The following is a 19,032-nucleotide window of genomic DNA, read 5'->3' on the forward strand; positions in this document are numbered from 1 at the left end:
GGATTCAGCTTTTGTCAAATGTACGTAAAACATTTTTTGTTGTTGTTGCATTTTAGCTAATGCTAACAATGTTCTAAATTTAACCAAATTCTCCTAACCTTCGACATTCAACCGGCTACGTAATTTCTCATAAACCAGCTACGAAAAGTCAATTCTGACAAATGCTGGATCCCTTCTATCCATGACCACGAACAAGAGCTACGTTCACAACTCCCACACTCCCAAATGTTTTTTGACAGTATTTGTAACACATTTCATGGAGAACTATTCAAATATATGTTCACCTCTTCCCTAAGGTGATTGTGTTGAGACGAGTTATATTGTTGTAACGATCAGGTGAGGATTACTTATTTAATTTTTTCAAGCCAGCAGCTAGACAACTATAGCCACAGGCTACACTACTACACACAAACAAACTGTCCCAGTCAGATGAATCTGGCGGCCAGTGGGTACAAGGTAGCTAACTACATACAGTAGCTAGCTAATAGCGAATGTTATTCTTCATGTCAAAGGATGGACCTCTCCATTGTGTTTGTAACTAGGTAGTTAATCCACAAGTGATACTTGTAATTGAACTATTTTCTCACTAAATATGATATTTGCAGGGTGGAAGCATGGCTTCTCGTGGCAAATCAGAAACTGGGAAACTAAAACAAAACATGGAGGAGCAACTGGACAGATTGATGCAACAGCTCCAAGATTTGGAAGAGTGCAGGTACTCTCATCATCAGTCATTCCTAACTGTGAACATAATGTGGGTTGTCTGGATGTTCCACACACAGAACTAGAATATTTATTTCAGTGTATTATATTTATAAGATTCCACTGAGGGATGTAGCGTGGAACTTAGACCACATCTGTCTAGAGTGGATGTTCCACTCACAGAACTAGAATGAGTCATTATATTCATTCTATTTCTATGATTCCACAAAGTGATACATATAGTATTAATGGAATTTAGAGCACATCTCTGTACACCCATAGATATTGTTCCTCCATTACCAGAGCTCTCTGTTTATTCTAGAGAAGACCTAGAAGAGGAGGAGTATGAGGAGACCAAGAAGGAAACCCTGGAGCAGTTGAATGAGTTCAATGAGTCTCTGAAGAAGATGGTGACAGGCAACATGACACTGGTGGATGAGCTTGGAGGAATGCAACTGGTAGGGACTTTGGATGACCAGATCTTAGAATTAAATAGAATACTATGAATATAAACAATATACTTCAAGGGTATCAAACTCATTCCATGGAGGTTTGAGTGTCTGCTGTTTTTGTTAATTCCTTTAAAAGTGTGTCCAATTAAGACCTAGACAACAAGGTGATGGCAGTTCCTAAATAATCAATTATCAACCAAGTACAAGGAAGGAGCGAGAACCCGCAGACACTGCCCTACAGGGAATGAGTTTGACACCCCTAATCTAATGGATCTCTATGGGCCATACACTGTCATATCATAAGAGTGACATAATATTATAACCGGTAATGACAAACCATAATGTTGTCATGATGCATGACATGGGAGAACTGTCCTTCTCTTCATTAGGCAATCCAGGCTGCCATCAGCCAAGCTTTCAAGACCCCTGAGGTGATCCGAATGTTTGCCAAGAAGCAGCCGGGGCAGTTGAGAACCAGATTAGCAGAGGTTGGTCGGATGCACTGTCCATCTATGTATTTGATGTACATTATTGTTTGTACATTATTTGATACATTTAATATCAAAAGTAAGTTTTACATTCTAAAACCTGTTCAGTTCATGGAATGCTTTGAGGGACGGATTTCCTGACACATATTAGTCGTGTACTAAAAAGCATGGTCAATGGAGTCTCTATTGAAATAGCTTTTTAATCCAGGACTAAGATTAATCTGTGACTGGGAAACCGCCCCTGAAAGTTTAGCCTAATGGTGTGAAATTCTCTGTAGATGGACCGTGATGTTATGGTGGGAAAACTTTCGAGGGATGTGTACACTCAGCAGAAGGTGGAGATCCTCACTGCCTTGAGAAAACTGGGCGAGAAGGTAAAAGGCCCGTTGTACCAGTGTACTGTGATCCCTTCTTCATATAGCTTAAACTTGTGATGAATACTGTAAGAGAAAGCGGCATTGAATATTTTGATAATCTGCTATGATGGAATGGTAATTGGTATAACATGTAATGAAAAACTATTACAAAATGTAACCATCTGGAGTTCAATTAATTGTATGCTACATATGACAGTCATTAACTGTCATTTCATTTAGTGAAATACTATAACAGGTGTCTTTTGACTATGGTGTGGATTAATGTTCTTTCCTCAGTTTCACTCTTTTTTCATTTATCTTTGTTCTTCCTGCAGCTTACAGTCGAAGACGAGACTTTTCTGGCTGAAAATGTGACTGCAACTCTCAGCCAATTTGAAAAAATCACTGCAGACCTCGGTGAGCTTTAACTACTGCACTTCTTATTTCTTTTACGTGTTACTATACCATGAGATCCAACCTCAACAATGTAAACTAGTGTACTTAACCAGCATCTCACTCTTTTCAGGATCAGAAGACAAGATAATGGCTTTAGCTAGTTCTGGTGTGGAGAAAACCAAGGTATAGAGGGTATTCAGGTGTTATCCAATGTCTATGATTTTGTTTTAACATCAAGTGTTTCCACCCAATAACAGTGCCATAATATTGATAATGTAAATCAATCATGCACTCAGACCGTACTTGCTTTTAAAGAGTAAAGTTAAACTTTTGTACATTTTTTTCTTTTTCTGATGATTGTTAACTTGGTATGCATTTGGTACTAGAGTATTTGAGTAGAGTAGTCTATTTAGAATTTGAACAGTTACAGTCCATCGGTCATCCTTTTTGTTAAGTGTGGCTCAGACATTTTGAAGGCTTTAAATTCAGTTTTCATACTGATTGTCTTCATGGCTAAATCATTTTGTTTTAGCTATTGGATTGAATTATTTTTCCTGCATAACTGTTCATGTCAAAATAAAAAATGAACCATTGCAGTGTTAAATATGCAACGCTTGGCTTAAATGTAATTGCATAACACACCAACTTGAACCAGCTCCGATTCTTAATTGATAGGAGCCCCAAAATGTCAATCTAAAGTCAGTTTACAGTGTATATGCATCATTTTGGATGTGTCGTGTGTTTGATGTCTGACTACAAAATACTTTCTAAAAATGTAATCATAAGTGGTATAAGTTTCTCTATGATTTTTGTATTCCTAATATAAAGTTACATTTCTCAATTTTCTGTCTCATTAAATATAGTAGTGTTTTGTGGTTAAAACACATTTCTATTATTCTACACACTAGTTCTGTTCTTTCAGCACCAGGGGGCACCATGATCAAACATTCCTATTTATAAGCAACACCAGTGCTCTGACTCCCCTGACAGTCTTATAACTGAGTGGATTTGAACTAGCGAAGCCGGTGGGGGAGGCATGCCCTGCTCGAATGGACCGATAATCTGCGCTGCTCAGTCATATTGTCAAGAATGCAGCATGGTGTATCTGTCTTTCCCATTAAAATGTAATTTTTTTTATTTTTTTAAAGGTATAATTGGGAAGGCAGCTAAAGTAATCACTTTTGCATGTAGAATCCTACTCATTACTCCACATGGTTTCACAGATTTCAAAATAAGCCAGGCTGCATCCTTTTCCATGTGTACTTGCACACTTCCTCTTATGTAGAACCATTGTATTGGTGTAATCATTGGCTAGAGAATGTTTCCACCATGCGGAGGCGTGCAAGTGCACACTTAGTAAAAAGGCAAGGACAGCAGACCTCAAGTACAGAGAATGACACCAGTCTTAATTAAAAGTGTGAACTCATAATATTGAACAGAACATAATCCAGACACATTTGTACTCTCATCCTTTATTTTGTTCATGAGCAAGCATCAACTTCACTACAATTTGCCTTTCAATTGGTAGAAAAGTGAGAGCAGCCGCAACAAGCACAAAAGGAAGCGTTCAACAGTTCTGAAAACATTGTCACCATCCATTTTTGAGCAAAGATAAAAAATAAACCAAAAATGTTTGAGTGGTGTGGACTTGTGAAAACAGACAATCCGAGAATCAGTAGTATACATGTCCCCTCTCCCACTCAAATCTCACAGTTCCACATGTAATATACAGAAAATTGTTGTTTTCATTAGAAGTGATTCATGCAACGTAAACACCCGTTGAATCCCAAAGCTCCTATATGTCTGTTGGATGGACAGCGACATTCATTCAATTCAATGGAAAGGAAAATGTCCAAGGGGCTGATCAAAAGTATCAAAGAACTTGACTTGAGGCCCAAGCTCAACTGACTGGCACAAACAGTTGTAAACTCTGGCCCCTTGGAATGGTGGCTGTTCAGTAGTATGTTTGATTTGTACTTTTCAATAAATAAATAAAATGTTTAAAAGGGAGATGAGATGTTCAGAATGTTAAATTGACAATGGACTGTGACAAAATGAGCGTGAGAAATTTGGAGAGAATAAGATTATACTCTTGTTCTGGTGAATTTCATGCTGCCCTCAACAACTTAGTCTGCAAATCAGGCAATAATACACTGTTCAAAATTACCGTTCACTATACACAAATAGGTAACTTTATACCCACATATGCTGCCTAGAGCATTTTAATATTGTACATCTTTTTAGAAGTGGATTTCCTCAATATGATGATTCAGTACAATATCTATAGAGGATACAATATGGTTCTACTTTCGCTACACATAAACATAGACACATGACACCTATGTAAAACATTAACTTTTAATAAAACTAGCAGTGGACTATTATTACTACAAAATTAAATAAAAATCACTTCCCCCAGCTCTGTAAGAAATCTAGCATTAAATAGTTACAAAATAAAAGTTGCCACAACTAAAAGAGCGTGGATGAGTGTTTTGTTAGTTGTGTTAATGCGCTGTGATCGGCAAAAGGCACTCCCAACTTGGGCCAGCTTGAACCTGACCCCCTTATTGGGCCCTAGTCATATTGAAGGGGAGACTGTTCACCACATTTCGACAGTTGACCAAAAATAATAAATACATTGGGCCTAACAGAAATGTGATTGAGCGACTCCAGACATATGGTTTCAATCAAACCCTCAAAAGTTACTTGGAACGGTCTCCAAAAAATTACTTTATATGAAACTTGCAAAGCATAAAATGGTACACTTGTGTTACTTGAGCCATTATGTATTTGGCCTCTAAAAATAGATTAACATGCAAAGTATAAGACTTCCTTTATAAACCTTTCCAACAGTTTTCCAACTTTGTCATGCCTCACTTTACTTTTAAGTTTGACTAAAATTCTCAAAGTCATGCCATAAAACATACGTATGAAAGTTTTGCAGAATGTACATAATTCAGTTGGATCCCTAAAACGGTGGAATAACGTTAACCTGTTTGAGGGGTACAAATCCTTTATACCACATGGGTTTTTTGAAGGTATTGAAATGAACAAGCAGTGATTTTTGAGAGGAAATATAGAGGTTAACATCTGACATATTTTCAATTAATTGTATAAGTTTTATACTAATACCAGAGGGAAAACAAGTTTACCAAATGTAAACAAATATCTTAGAACAACTCTACAGTACAGTTCCATGTACAATAAAATCTAGTGGTCTACTGCAAAAAAATATTTAATTTTAAAGATTCAAACAAGGACAAAGAAGACTACATTTTAAAGAGTTCTCATATCACAACAACATATTTATTTGCATTTGTTATTACTTATTTGAAGGTTTCAATATCCTTCAAATAAGTAAAACAACTGCAGTGAGATTGAGACTACGCTTAACTGTAATGAGAAAACTGTTTAAAAATGCATCTAATATATTATTTAAGGTTAAATAGCCATGCCATGAAAAAAATCTTTAAAAAATATGTTTTTTTGCAATGAAGCAGACAAATGTTCTCGCATTTCATTTCTCTTCCAAAGAACGACAGCAGCCGTGCTATTGAATTGAGCCCTCCTAAAGCTAGACTAACCATATGCCTCAGGTCCGTCTGTATGCTGAGATTCGTTTGTGTTTTTGTTCTAATATTTTTGATGCCACGGCAGGACTGGAACATGGAAGGGCTTTTTAAAGCTGCAGATGGAGTGTAGTTCTCTTCTGGTCCTATTGTGCAAGCAGAAATATTCATATCTACTCTCAATGTGAATTGATAGCGGAACTGCAGAAGCTGGCTGTTTTCTTAGTACTTTAAGCTACATCGGACTGTGGTTTACTGAACGTGATCATCTTGACCTCAAATGACCTTCTGTACAATAACAGACTAGAATGGGAATCAAATACATTGTCGCCTTGAGTACAGCATTGCCACCTGTGCAAGTCAAGCAAAGTAATAATCATAATTTGGTGGGTGCTTATATTTGTCCTATTTCACACGTGAATTGGAAATGTGTTTTTTGCATATCCCAACTCTCCGTGAGACACCGTAGAGTGGGGTCTCGGCCATGGTCTGACATTATCAACAGCGACCCTGGAGCAATTAAGATTATGTGCCTTGCTCAAGGGCACATTGACAGATTTATCACCTTGTCGGCTCGGGGATTCGAACTAGCTACCTTTCAGTTACTGGCCCAATGCTCTAACCGCTAGGCTACCTCCCGCCCTTATGTATATAGCATGTGAGGAGTGTGGCATGTGAGGAGCCGAAAGCAAAACCGACCAGTCCTGTACCCACTAAGCAAAGAAATAACTACCTCCTTGCAAATGAAAAGACAAAATGAGCAACACTTTGCCATAGAAACCTCTGTGTACAGTTCTGGGTCGCTCTTCTTGAAGCGGACATTTTGTACAAGTATGACGGAAGAGCTTTGCCAAAAAAATGTGCAACATGCTATAGCCTTTGTGACACAAATATTCTACACGACGTACTGCGTCTTTTTAGATATTGGACCCATTTGTTTAGGCCTTCACTAACACATTGACTAATTACATGGTTCTTCATATTTACAAAATATTAAAAAGCAATTTATTCATCTAAACATATGACTTGTTCAAATATCCTCATGCTCTAAAAGGAGAAACATTTTAATATGCGGTCTACGTGTCTGAAACGTAATCTCGTTTCACTCTCCGGACTACAACTCAAGCACAAAGAGAAAAAAATAAAGTCAAAGCTTCTCTCGTTTAGCGGCAAACAAATCTAAAACAGATGTGCAAGGAATATACATATAAAAAAATCATTCTCCATTTTGAAAGCCTTACATCAGTAAAGAACTAAACAAAAGTGCAAGGTTGTTTCCTCACGGTAGCTCAAAACAAAATGCAAATGTTGGCCAAGTCTTCCCGGGAATAAAACATTCAAAATTAAAAAAGTAAGAAATCAGCGATCCGGTGATTACTATACTACACAGAGTACCACCACTAAGATGACGACAGGGAAACCTTGACAATATATCGCTTTGAAGGGGGATTTGTGTTTTGTTTTTACATCATGTGCCCCCACTGGTTAGGAGGGGTAGTGAGGATGAGAAATTCTATGAGTCATGTGTGTTAGCGTATGTATATGAGTGTGTGAGAGAAGTTTGTGTATCACAGGAGGCTGCTAAGGGGAGGACGGCACATAATAAATGGCAGGAACGGAGCAAATGGAATGGCATCAAACACCTGGAAACCATATGTTTGAAGTATTTGATACCATTCCACTCCTGCGCCAGTCATTACCACGAGCCCGTTCTCCCCAATTAATGTGGCACAAACCTCCTGTGGTGTGTATGTGTATATGAGTGTGTGTGTTGCTTGTGTGTGTAAGAAGGGTGTGTTTGCATGTGCATGTAAAAATGTATGAGTGTGTGTATGTGTGTGTGTCTGTTAGTAGGTGAGTGTGGAGTCGTCCCACTCCAGCTGCTGCTGTCTGCTGGCACCCTGCTGGTCCTCTGGCTCTCCGGCCTCCTCATCCTCGCTGCTCTCCGACTCAGCACTTGTGATGTCGTCTTCCTCCTCGCCTTCCTCGCTCTCCTCCTCTTCTTCTTCCTCCTCCTCACTGCTGTGCTGGTCCTCATAAGTCTACCAGAGGAAAGAGGGAGAGAGAGAGGGTCAGTCTTTCACACATTATTAAGTGATTGTGAGAAAGATCTGAAGGAAGTAGAGGAACCCGATCAGCAGCTGCATAGGCTGTAACCAACACTTATGCTGCTGCCATACTGTTAACTATTATTATTTATCTTGATACCCAGTCACTTAATAAACCTAATCCCCATCCACATGTAAATATCTACCTCAAATACTCCAGTATCCCTGCACATTGTACATTTGGTATTGGCACTGACCCTTTTTATAGCCTCCTCTTTTATTCTTGTGTTGTCTTTATTATTTCTATATATACACACACAACCCGTCAAAAGTTTGGACACCTACTCATTCAAGGGGTTTTCATTATTTTTCTATTTTCTACATTGTAGAATAATAGTGACAACATAAAACTATGAAAGTACACATATGGAATCATGTAGTAACCAAGAAAGTGTTAAACAAATTCAAATAGATTTTATATTCTTCAAAGTAGCCACCCTTTGCCTTGATGACAGCTTTGCACAGTGATGTAAAGTACTTAAGTAAAAATACTACCCAAGTCATTTTTTGGGGTATCTGAACTTTACTATTTATATTTTTGACCTCTTTTACTTCACTACATTCTTAAAGAAAATTATGTACTTTTTACTCCATTCATTTTCCCTGACACCCAAAAGTACTAGTTACAATTTGAATGCTTAGCAGTACAGGGAAAAGGTCCAATTCACACACTTATCAAGAGAACGTCCCTGGTCATCTCTACTACCTCTGATCTGGTGGACTTACTAAACATAAATGCTTCCTTTGTAAATTATGTCTGAGTGTTGGAGTTGCCCCAAGCTGTCAAAAAAAGTAATAAAAAAAGGAACGTGTGCCATTTGGTTTGCTAAATATAAGGAATTTGATGTGTAGAATTTACTTTTACTCAAGTATGACAATTGAGTACTTTTTCCACCACTGAACTTAAATACATTTAAAATCTGATACTTTTAGTCTTTTACTCAAGTAGTATTTTACTCGAGTCATTTTATATTAAGGTATCTTTATTTTCACTCAAGTATGACAATTTTGTACTTTTTCCACCTCTGGCTTAGGACACAAATAGATACCTGCACACTGTTGAATACACCCATTGTTTTGCTAAAGGGATAGTTCAGCAATTTTACATTTTAATTTAATAATTATTTCCTAACCTTGAAAGCAGTCTACAGACATGAAAACAAATACACTGCTCAAAAAAATAAAGGGAACACTTAAACAACACAATGTAACTCCAAGTCAATCACACTTCTGTGAAATCAAACTGTCCACTTAGAAAGCAACACTGATTGACAATAAATTTCACATGCTGTTGTGCAAATGGAATAGACAAAAGGTGGAAATTATAGGCAATTAGCGAGACACCCCCAAAAAAGGAGTGATTCTGCAGGTGGTGACAGACCCTGCAGACCCCTTGTGAGACCATATGCTGACACATGAAAATTTATGGCCTGCTGGAGGTCATTTTGCAGGGCGCTGGCAGTGCACCTCCTTGCACAAAGGCGGAGGTAGCGGTCCTGCTGCTGGGTTGTTGCCCTCCTACGGCCTCCTCCACGTCTCCTGATGTACTGGCCTGTCTCCTGGTAGCGCCTCCATGTTCTGGACACTACGCTGACAGACACAGCAAACCTTTTTGCCACAGCTCGCATTGATGTGCCATCCTGGATGAGCTGCACTACCTGAGCCACTTGTGTGGGTTGTAGACTCCGTCTTATGCTACCACTAGAGTGAGAGCACCGCCAGCATTCAAAAGTGACCAAAACATCAGCCAGGAAGCATAGGAACTGAGAAGTGGTCTGTGGTCACCACCTGCAGAATCACTCCTTTTTTGGGGGTGTCTTGCTAATTGCCTATAATTTCCACCTTTTGTCTATTCCATTTGCACAACAGCATGTGAAATTTATTGTCAATCAGTGTTGCTTCCTAAGTGGACAGTTTGATTTCACAGAAGTGTGATTGACTTGGAGTTACATTGTGTTGTTTAAGTGTTCCCTTTATTTTTTTGAGCAGTGTATATACATATGTAAAAATAACAAAACTATCCCTTTAAAAGGGGCAATCTGCAATTGCTATACCAATTTTGGACATATAAAACAATGATACAGTATTTTTTTTTAAGAATCAATGAGTAACTTATGAGCTTAGTTCAACTGTCACACCCAATCAGAACCCAAAATATATGCTCGTTTTACTCCGATCTTTGTAACCATTGTAAATTTAAACACTGTATAGCCTCAAAACATATACCTAACAAAAATAAATGCACATGCAACAATTTCAATTTTTTTACTGCGTTACAGTTCATGTAAGGAAATCATTCAATTGAAATACATTCATTATGCCCTAATCTATGGATTTTGCATGATTGGAAATACAGATATGCATCTGTTGGTCACAAATACCTTTTTTAAAAAGGTAGGGGCTTGGGTCAGAAAACCAGTCAGTATCTGGAGTGTCCACCATTTGCCTCATGCAGCGCGACACATCTCCTCCGCATAGAGTTGATCAGGCTGTTGATTGTGGCCTGTGGAATGTTGTCACACTCCTCTTCAATAGCTGTGCGAAGTTGCTAGATATTGGCGGGAACTCGAAGATGCTGTTGTGCACATCGATCCAGAGCATCCCAAATACGCTCAATGGGTGACATGTCAATGGGTGACAGGATCTTGACACGGTATCTCTGTGCATTCAAATTGCCATCAATAAAATGCAATTGTGTTCGTTGTCCGTATCTTATGCCTGTCCATACAATAACCCCACCATGGGGCACTCTGTTCACAACATCAGCAAACAGCTCGCCCACATGACGTCATACACGTGGTCTGCGGTTGTGAGACCGGTTGAACGTACTGCCAAATTCTCTAAAACAACATTGGAGGTGCAGTGTGGTAGAGAAATTAACATTAAATTCTCAGGCAACAGCTTTGGTGGACATTAATGCAGTCAGCATGCCAATTGCACACTCCCTCAAAACTTGAGACATCTGTGGCATTATGTTGTGTGACAAAACTGCACATTTTGCAGCACAAGGTGCACCTGTGTAATGATCATGCAGTTTAGTCAGCTTCTTGATATGCCACACTTTTTAAGTGGATGGATTATCTTGGAAAAGGAGAAATGCTCACTAACAGGGATGTAAACAAATTTGTGCCAAACATTTTAGAGAAATAAGCTTTTTGTGCATATGGAACATTTGTGATTTTTTTTTTTTACTTTACATGTTGCTTTTATATTTTTGTTCAGTGTAGTTAAAATTATAAGTTTGAGACCATGTATTGTCAGTCCTTGCATCCATTGCTCTGTCTATGCATTTGAGAGTGGTTACATTTCTCCAGGCCCATCCCGCAGTTTTTTACCAAAACAAAGACGGGGTGCCCACTTTGTTATTGTTTCACCTGTGGATTTGCCATTTCAGTGCAAGGCTTTGACCAGAAGGAAACCTTTTTGGAGCATGACAGTGTGCCCGTGTGGTCTATTTGTTTTTGAATGATCGGTTGCGCCATCTCTGTTGGTCTTGTGTGTCTCAGTTGGTAGAGCATTGTGCATGCAACGTCAGGATCGTGGGTTCGATTCCAGCACACAACTGCATGTTGCTTTGGATAAAAAATGCACACTCTACTATATCAGTTTTTGTACTACTATTGGATAAAAAGTGTCTGCTAAATGATTTATATGATATATTACCTCCATGGGGTTGACTGTGATGGTGAGGGCCGAGTCATCCCAGTCCATCTCATTCTCCTTGCCGCCCTCTGTGTCCCTCATGGTGCGCTGGTGGGCTGACCGGATCCGAAACACGCCCAGGATGATCATGAACACCAGGAAGCTGACACACACCACAATGACGATGGTGGCGGCGCTGGGGACCACTGGGGACAACACACACAGAGTGTGTATTAGGACAAATGTACGCATGCAAGCTCACGCACACACACACACACACGTATGCACGCACACACACAAACTATATTCACTTCTAGGGCTGGGTAAGACTTAAAGTCATAATCTAGTCTCCTTTTCAGCTCATTTATCACATGATTTAACAAAAAAGGCACAGTCGAGGTTTTAAAATCACATTTGAAACCCCACCTTTTTAGCCTGTCCTTTAATCAATTACTTTACTGTTATTTAGCTCTGTCTTTTAATCAATGTCTTTATATTGTTGTTGTTTGTTTTATGTTCCCATATTTATCCATTTTATTCTTCCTGCTTGTTTTAACTCTCTCTCTTTTACTGTGAAGAGTGTTGTGAATTTAAATTCACTTTAAATAAGCAGGCTGTATCACAACCGGCCGTGATTGGGAGTCCCATAGGGCGGTGCACAATTGGCCCAGCATCGTCCGGGTTAGGGTTTGGCCGGGGTAGGCCGTCATTGTAAATAAGAAATTGTTCTTAACTGACTTGCCAAGTTAAATTATGGTTAAATAAATATTGATTTGATTTATGATGCATGGATAGAAGAGTTGGCGAGAGCTGTTGGGTTTAATGGCCTGGTTGTTTTTGGAAAGTTAGATTCCCCCCCCCCACATGTTCCACGGGTCACATTTCATTTGCTTACTAAAACTGCATCAGACTACACTGAACAAAAATATAAAACGCAACATGCAACAACTTTACCGAGTTACAGTTCATATAAGGAAATAAATTATTGAAATAAATTCATTAGGCCCTAATCTATGGATTTCACATGACTGGGCAGGGGCGCATCCATAGGCCCACCTATTGGGGAGCCAGGCCCATCCAATCAGAATGACTTATTCTCAACATAAAAAAAGAAAATAATTATAGACAGAAATACTCCTCAGGTTCATTAGCTGTCCGGATAGCTGGTCTCAGGCGATCCCGCAGGTGGAGATTGTCGTGGAAAATTGCAAGATTATGTTATAATGCTTGTATTGCCTTATAATGGTTGTTTTATTCGAAAGAATACAGCATTGTGTGTGTGTTCCACTGAGGTTGGGCCTCTATGAGATAGCACTGACAGAGGAGATTTACGATGTCTTTGTGTGATAAAACCTAAAGAGCATTCCAGAGAACATGAGCTAATGGTTCTGTTCTATGCCGTACCAGGGAGAGATGGTTCCCTTTTGGAGTAAGGGGGCCAGACACTGGTCTTTACAATGAAAACTGTTGACACAGCAGTAACTGTCTGCTATGTTTTATAGATATCTTTCATACAAATCTTAACCGTTGTGAACTGTTCCTAAGATCTGTGGTTCGTCAGTGTAAGTTGAGAGGGGTGTTTCTTGGCTATAAAAGATCTTTGTACTTTTCTGTAGTCACTCTCAACTGTTCATTAGAAATAGTGAATTGTTGAAAGTCAAATGCTATTGCAAAGCTTATTATTATTAAAGATGTAGTTTAAGTATAACTCTGACTGGTGTGTGAAGTTTGTCTCTCTCCTCATTTGGTAAAGCAGAAATATGAAACCACAAGATCCTGGGCTGGTGTGGTTACACGTAGTCTGCGGTCGTGAGGCCGGTTGAACGTACTGCCAAATTTTCTAAAACAACGTTGTTGGCGGCTTTTGGTAGAGAAATTAACATTCAATTCTCTGGCAACAGCTCTGGTGGACATTTCTGCAGTCAACATGCCAATTGCACGCTCCTTCAAAACTTTAGATGTCTGTGGCATTCTGTCGTGTGACAAAACTGCACATTTTTAGAGTGGCCTATTATAGTCCCCAGCACAAGGTGCACCTGTGTAATGATCATGCTGTTTAATCAGTTTCTTGATATGCCACAGCTGTCAGGTTGATGGATTATTTTAGCAAAGAAGAAATGCTCACTAACAGGGACGTAAACAAATTTGTGCACAAAACTTTGAGAAATTTGCTTTTTGTTCATTTGTAACATTTCTGGGATCTTTAATTTCAGCACATGAAGCATGACACCAACATGTTGCGTTTATATTTTTGTTCAGTATAGGTGTAATCTGTTTTAGGAACATGTACCACAAATATTTCACCTTCTTTATTACTTTACCAAACATACAGTTGAAGTCGGAAGTTTACATACACTTACGTTGGAGTCATTAAAACTAATTTTTCAACCACTCCACAAATTTCTTGTTAACAAACTATAGTTTTGGCAAGTCGGTTAGGACATCTACTTTGTGCATGACACCAAGTACTTTTTTCAACAATTGTTTACAGACAGATTATTTCACTTATAAGTCACTGTATCACAATTCCAGTGGGTCAGAAGTTTACAAACTCTAAGTTGACTGTGCCCTTAAACAGCTTGGAAAATTCCAGAAAATTATGTCATGGCTTTAGAAGCTTCTGCTAGGCTAATTGACATCATTTGAGTCAATTGAAGGTGTACCTGTGGATGTATTTCAAGGCCTACCTTCAAACTTAGTGCCTCTTTGCTTGACATCATGGGAAAATCAAGAAAAATCAGCCAAGACCTCAGAAAAAAAATTGTAGACCTCCACAAGTCTGGTTCAATCTTGGGAGCAATTTCCAAACACCTCAAGGTACCACGTTCATCTGTACAAACAATAGTATGCAAGTAAACACCATGGGACCACGCAGCCGTCATACCGCTAAGGAAGGAGACGCGTTCTGTCTCCTAGAGATAAACGTACTTTGGTGCGAAAAGTGCAAATCAATCCCAGAACAACAGCAAAGGACCTTGTGAAGATGCTGGAGGAAACAGGTACAAAAGTATCTATATCCACAGTAAAACGAGTCATATATAGACATAACCTGAAAGGCCGCTCAGCAAGGAAGAAACCACTGCTCCAAAACCACCATAAAAAAGCCAGACTACGGTTTGCAACTGCACATGGGGAGAAAGATCATACTTTTTGGAGAAATGTCCTCTGGTCTGATGAAACAAAAATAGAACTGTTTGGCCATAATGACCATCGTTATGTTTGGAGGAAAAAGTCGAAGAACACCATCCCAACCGTGAAGTAAGGGGGTGGCAGCATCATGTTGTGTGGGTGCTTTGCTACAGGAGGGACTGGTGCACTTCACAAAATAGAACATTTTGTGGATATATTGAAGCAACATCTCAAGACATCACTCAGGAAGTTAAAGCTTGGTCGCAAATGTGTCTTCCAAATGGACAATGACCCCAAGCATACTTCCAAAGTTGTGGCAAAATGGCTTAAGGACAACAAAGTCAAGTTATTGGAGTGGCCATCACAAAGCCCTGACCTCAATCCTATAGAAAATTTGAGGGCAGAACTGAAGAAGCGTGTGAGAGCAAGGAGGCCTACAAACCTGACTCAGTTACACCAGCTCTGTCAGGTGGAATCGGCCAAAATTCACCCAACTTATTGTGGGAAGCTTGTGGAAGGCTACCCAAAACGTTTGACCCAAGTTAAACAATTTAAAGGCAATGCTACCAAATACTAATTGTGTGTATGTAAACTTCTGACCCACTGGGAATGTGATGAAATAAATAAAAAGCTGAAATAAATAAAAAGCTGAAATAAATCACTCTACTATTATTCATACATTTCACATTCTTAAAATAAAGAGTTACACAGTATTGTTGAAACTCACATCCATGAGCTACTTGCTATGGGCGTCACCGGTATTAGCTTCACAACTGACCAGCGATGTCAACCCCATGAGCATTATGAGCCTGACAACACAGTGGGTTGATGAGGATTTCGTACTGAGGAAAGCCGTATTGCATGCTCAAGAATGTGCTGGTTCTCATACTGCTGCTGCCATTTCAATGGCATTTGAGAACATGTTTGAAACTTGGAAACATGAACACTCCTAGCTCCATTTGAACAACTGACTCTAGAAATAAGCTCAACTGCGTCTGCAGCAGACGGGATACCCGGTCATGGCATTGAAAGGCCTGCTCAACAAAAATGCTTGGAAAAGTACTCTACTAGTCTGTGAACAAGCGATTCGGTGGCATTCTCTCTGAGCCTCTTTACTGTGTTTCCACCCTGCTCGATGCTTGGTACAAGGATCGCTACTTCGATGCAGACAAGAAACAGGGTTTACGTGAAATGTTACACACAGCTGGACAAGATGGAAACGGACACAGTGACAGTGCCCCCCAAGGTAGAGAGGCCACAGACAGACAGAGCTGAAACTTCACTGCTTGACACGTATGATGAAATCCTGGTTGAGAATGAAACGACTGAACAAATGAACAACGAAACAGCACAGCAAGTAAGTGAAATAGGTTTTGATTATATTTTACTGGTAATGGGGATATACAGTGGGGAGAACAAGTATTTGATACACTGCCGATTTTGCAGGTTTTCCTACTTACAAAGCATGTAGAGGTCTGTAATTTTTATCATAGGTACACTTCAACTGTGAGAGACGGAATCTAAATCTCAAAAATCCAGAAAATCACATTGTATGATTAAGTAATCAATTTGCATGACATAAGTATTTGATCACCTACCAACCAGGAAGAAATCCAGCTCTCACAGACCTGTTAGTTTTTCTTTAAGAAGCCCTCCTGTTCTCCACTCATTACCTGTATTAACTGCACCTGTTTGAACTTGTTACCTGTATAAAAGACACCTGTCCACACACTCAATCAAACAGACTCCAACCTCTCCACAATGGCCAAGACCAGAGAGCTGTGTAAGGACATCAGGGATAAAATTGTAGACCTGCACAAGGCTGGGATGGGCTACAGGACAATAGGCAAGTAGCTTGGTGAGAAGGCAACAACTGTTGGCGCAATTATTAGATAATGGAAGAAGTTCAAGATAACGGTCAATCACCCTCGGTCTGGGACTCCATGCAAGATCTCACCTCGTGGGGCATCAATGATCATGAGGAAGGTGAGGGATCAGCCCAGAACTACACAGCAGGACCTGGTCAATGACCTGAAGAGAGCTGGGACCACAGTCTCAAAGAAAACCATTAGTAACACACTACGCCGTCATGGATTAAAATCCTGCAGCGCACGCAAGGTCCCCCTGCTCAAGCCAGCGCATGTCCAGGCCCGTCTGAAGTTTGCCAATGACCATCTGGATGATCCAGAGGAGGAATGGGAGAAGGTCATGTGGTCTGATGAGACAAGAATAGAGCTTTTTGGTCTAAACTCCACTCGACGTGTTTGGAGGAAGAAGAAGGATGAGTACAACCCCAAGAACACCATCCCAACCGTGAAGCATGGAGGTAGAAACATCCTTCTTTGGGGATGCTTTTCTGCAAAGGGGACAGGACGACTGCACCGTATTGAGGGGAGGATGGATGGGGCCATTTATCGCGAGATCTTGGCCAACAACCTCCTACCCTCAGTAAGAGCATTGAAGATGGGTCGTGGTTGGGTCTTCCAGCATGACAACGACCCGAAACACACAGCCAGGGCAACTAAGAAGCATCTCAAGGTCCTGGAGTGGCCTAGCCAGTCTCCAGACCTGAACCCAATAGAACATCTTTGGAGGGAGCTGAAAGTCCGTATTGCCCAGCGACAGCCCCGAAACCTGAAGGATCTGGAGAAGGTCTGTATGGAGGAGTGTGCCAAAATCCCTGCTGCAGTGTGTGCAAACCTGGTCAAGAACTACAAGAAACGTATGATCTCTGTAATTGCAAACAAAGGTTTCTGTACCAAATATTAAGTTCTGCTTTTCTGATGTATCAAATACTTATGTCATGCAATAAAATGCAAATTAATTACTTAAAAATCATTCAATGTGATTTTCTGGATTTTTGTTTTAGATTCCATCTCACAGTTGAAGTGTACCTATGATAAAAATTACAGACCTCTACATGCTTTGTAAGTAGGAAAACCTGCAAAATCGTCAGTCTATCAAATACTTGTTCTCCCCACTGTACGTAAATGCCAACAAAATAACTTTTTGGTCAGTGTGTGTGTTTAAACTATTTAACTGTACTAGAATGCTTAAAAGGCCGCAATTTTTTTAAATATTGGTATTGTTTTTTTGGCAAAGAAAATATCAGAATCAGCCAAAAATGTCATATCGGTGCATCCCTAATTCTGAGCATATGCAATGTGTGACTTCAACATAAAATTACTTCCTCACTTATTTTAGGTTTAAGGAAGTGTGTATGTTGCATTCCTTATAATAGAATAATGTATTAAGATCCACCTGCTCGAGACAAAATCAGCGATTGCTATGCCATATTGTGCCATGAAGAAGTCGAGCTGGATAAATGCTTTTCTAAAGGACCGCCCCTTTGACATAACATTGCATTGAAGCAATATAAGTCAGTGTAATGATGCAGCCGACCACCAGAGGGACGCAAATGCAAGTTTATTCGACAGAGGACCTTTACATGATCTTAGGAAGGTCTGGATGGCTGATTTATAAAATTAATGAAATAAGTCATGTAAACATACATCTTTTTTTAAAGTAATTCTATTGCCCGATTTCAGGTACTGTCAGCTTGAGAAGATGTATATAGTATTTTACTAAACTCAGTTTCCACATTTTTTCTTCTGTGATTCCTTAACCTACCACAGCGGATCAAAGTTGTCCACTTCGACCAAGATGAACATTCTTCAAGTTGTGTGGTAACCTTGATGGGTGGATTTTGATACAATGCCTGCCATTTTGCCAACCCAAATGGTGTCTATATGTGAGGGTATATGTGAGGGTATGTGTGGGGGTATATGTGAGGGTATATGTGGGGGTATGTGTGGGGGTATGTGTGAGGGTATATGTGAGGGTATGTGTGGGGGTATATGTGGGGGTATGTGTGGGGGTAGATGTGGGGGTATGTGACACAGCCAGGTTTCCACCTGGCACAACTGGAATAGTAACTGCGATTCCCTCAAGTCCATCTCTATGACAATTCAACCAGTCTCCCAGCGTCGGTTACAAGAGAAGCAGCAACTAAATCAGGCTTCCCTGCTCCCTCTCTGTGCCTTGGTCTCTTCCACCAAGTATATCAATTGTATTATAAAATATGAGCACCCCCTCATCAACTGGATATGAGCTCAGATATTTAGTGTGTAGTTAAACTGTTTTTATGCGGTTGTTGATGTTTGTACACTACAATTCAACTCAGCATCTTG

General features: G+C 39.8%; 2 protein-coding genes across 4 annotated transcripts in view; one reads left to right on the forward strand and one right to left on the reverse strand.

Annotated features, from left to right (window-relative positions):
- The first annotated feature begins 23 nt into the window (after positions 1-23).
- lzic (leucine zipper and CTNNBIP1 domain containing) lies at positions 24-3,235 on the forward strand. Of its 2 annotated transcripts, none has more exons than XM_055892401.1 (7): positions 24-336; positions 606-715; positions 1,025-1,160; positions 1,544-1,642; positions 1,921-2,016; positions 2,334-2,415; positions 2,525-3,235. In XM_055892401.1, exons 2-7 carry the CDS (start codon positions 615-617, stop codon positions 2,581-2,583), a joined length of 573 nt encoding a protein of 190 aa, XP_055748376.1. In that variant the 5' UTR covers positions 24-336; positions 606-614; the 3' UTR covers positions 2,584-3,235. The 2 variants fall into 2 exon arrangements, with proteins under 2 accessions (XP_055748376.1, XP_055748375.1); XM_055892400.1 differs by lacking the exon at positions 24-336 and adding an exon at positions 388-456.
- Positions 3,236-3,850: 615 nt separating this feature from the next.
- Positions 3,851-19,032, reverse strand: part of clstn1 (calsyntenin 1) — a 74,783-nt gene continuing 59,601 nt past the window's right edge. For both annotated transcript variants that reach the window (XM_055892393.1, XM_055892392.1), the window contains 2 exons: positions 11,735-11,919; positions 3,851-8,005 (listed from right to left, as the gene is read on the reverse strand). In XM_055892393.1, the coding sequence (XP_055748368.1) occupies positions 7,811-8,005; positions 11,735-11,919 (380 nt within the window). In that variant the 3' untranslated portion in view covers positions 3,851-7,810. The remainder of the gene's footprint in view (positions 8,006-11,734; positions 11,920-19,032) is intronic.

This window comes from Salvelinus fontinalis, chromosome 31, assembly GCF_029448725.1.
Source record: "Salvelinus fontinalis isolate EN_2023a chromosome 31, ASM2944872v1, whole genome shotgun sequence".
Lineage (NCBI taxonomy): Eukaryota > Metazoa > Chordata > Actinopteri > Salmoniformes > Salmonidae > Salvelinus > Salvelinus fontinalis.

Bases quoted from the DNA above. Each gene is read 5' to 3' on its own strand.
- lzic (XM_055892400.1), top strand. From the start codon at position 430: ATGAATCTGGCGGCCAGTGGGTACAAG. The intron at 716-1,024 runs GTACTCTCATCA...TGTTTATTCTAG, and splicing joins CAAGATTTGGAAGAGTGCAG to AGAAGACCTAGAAGAGGAGG. The intron at 2,017-2,333 runs GTAAAAGGCCCG...TTCTTCCTGCAG, and splicing joins TGAGAAAACTGGGCGAGAAG to CTTACAGTCGAAGACGAGAC.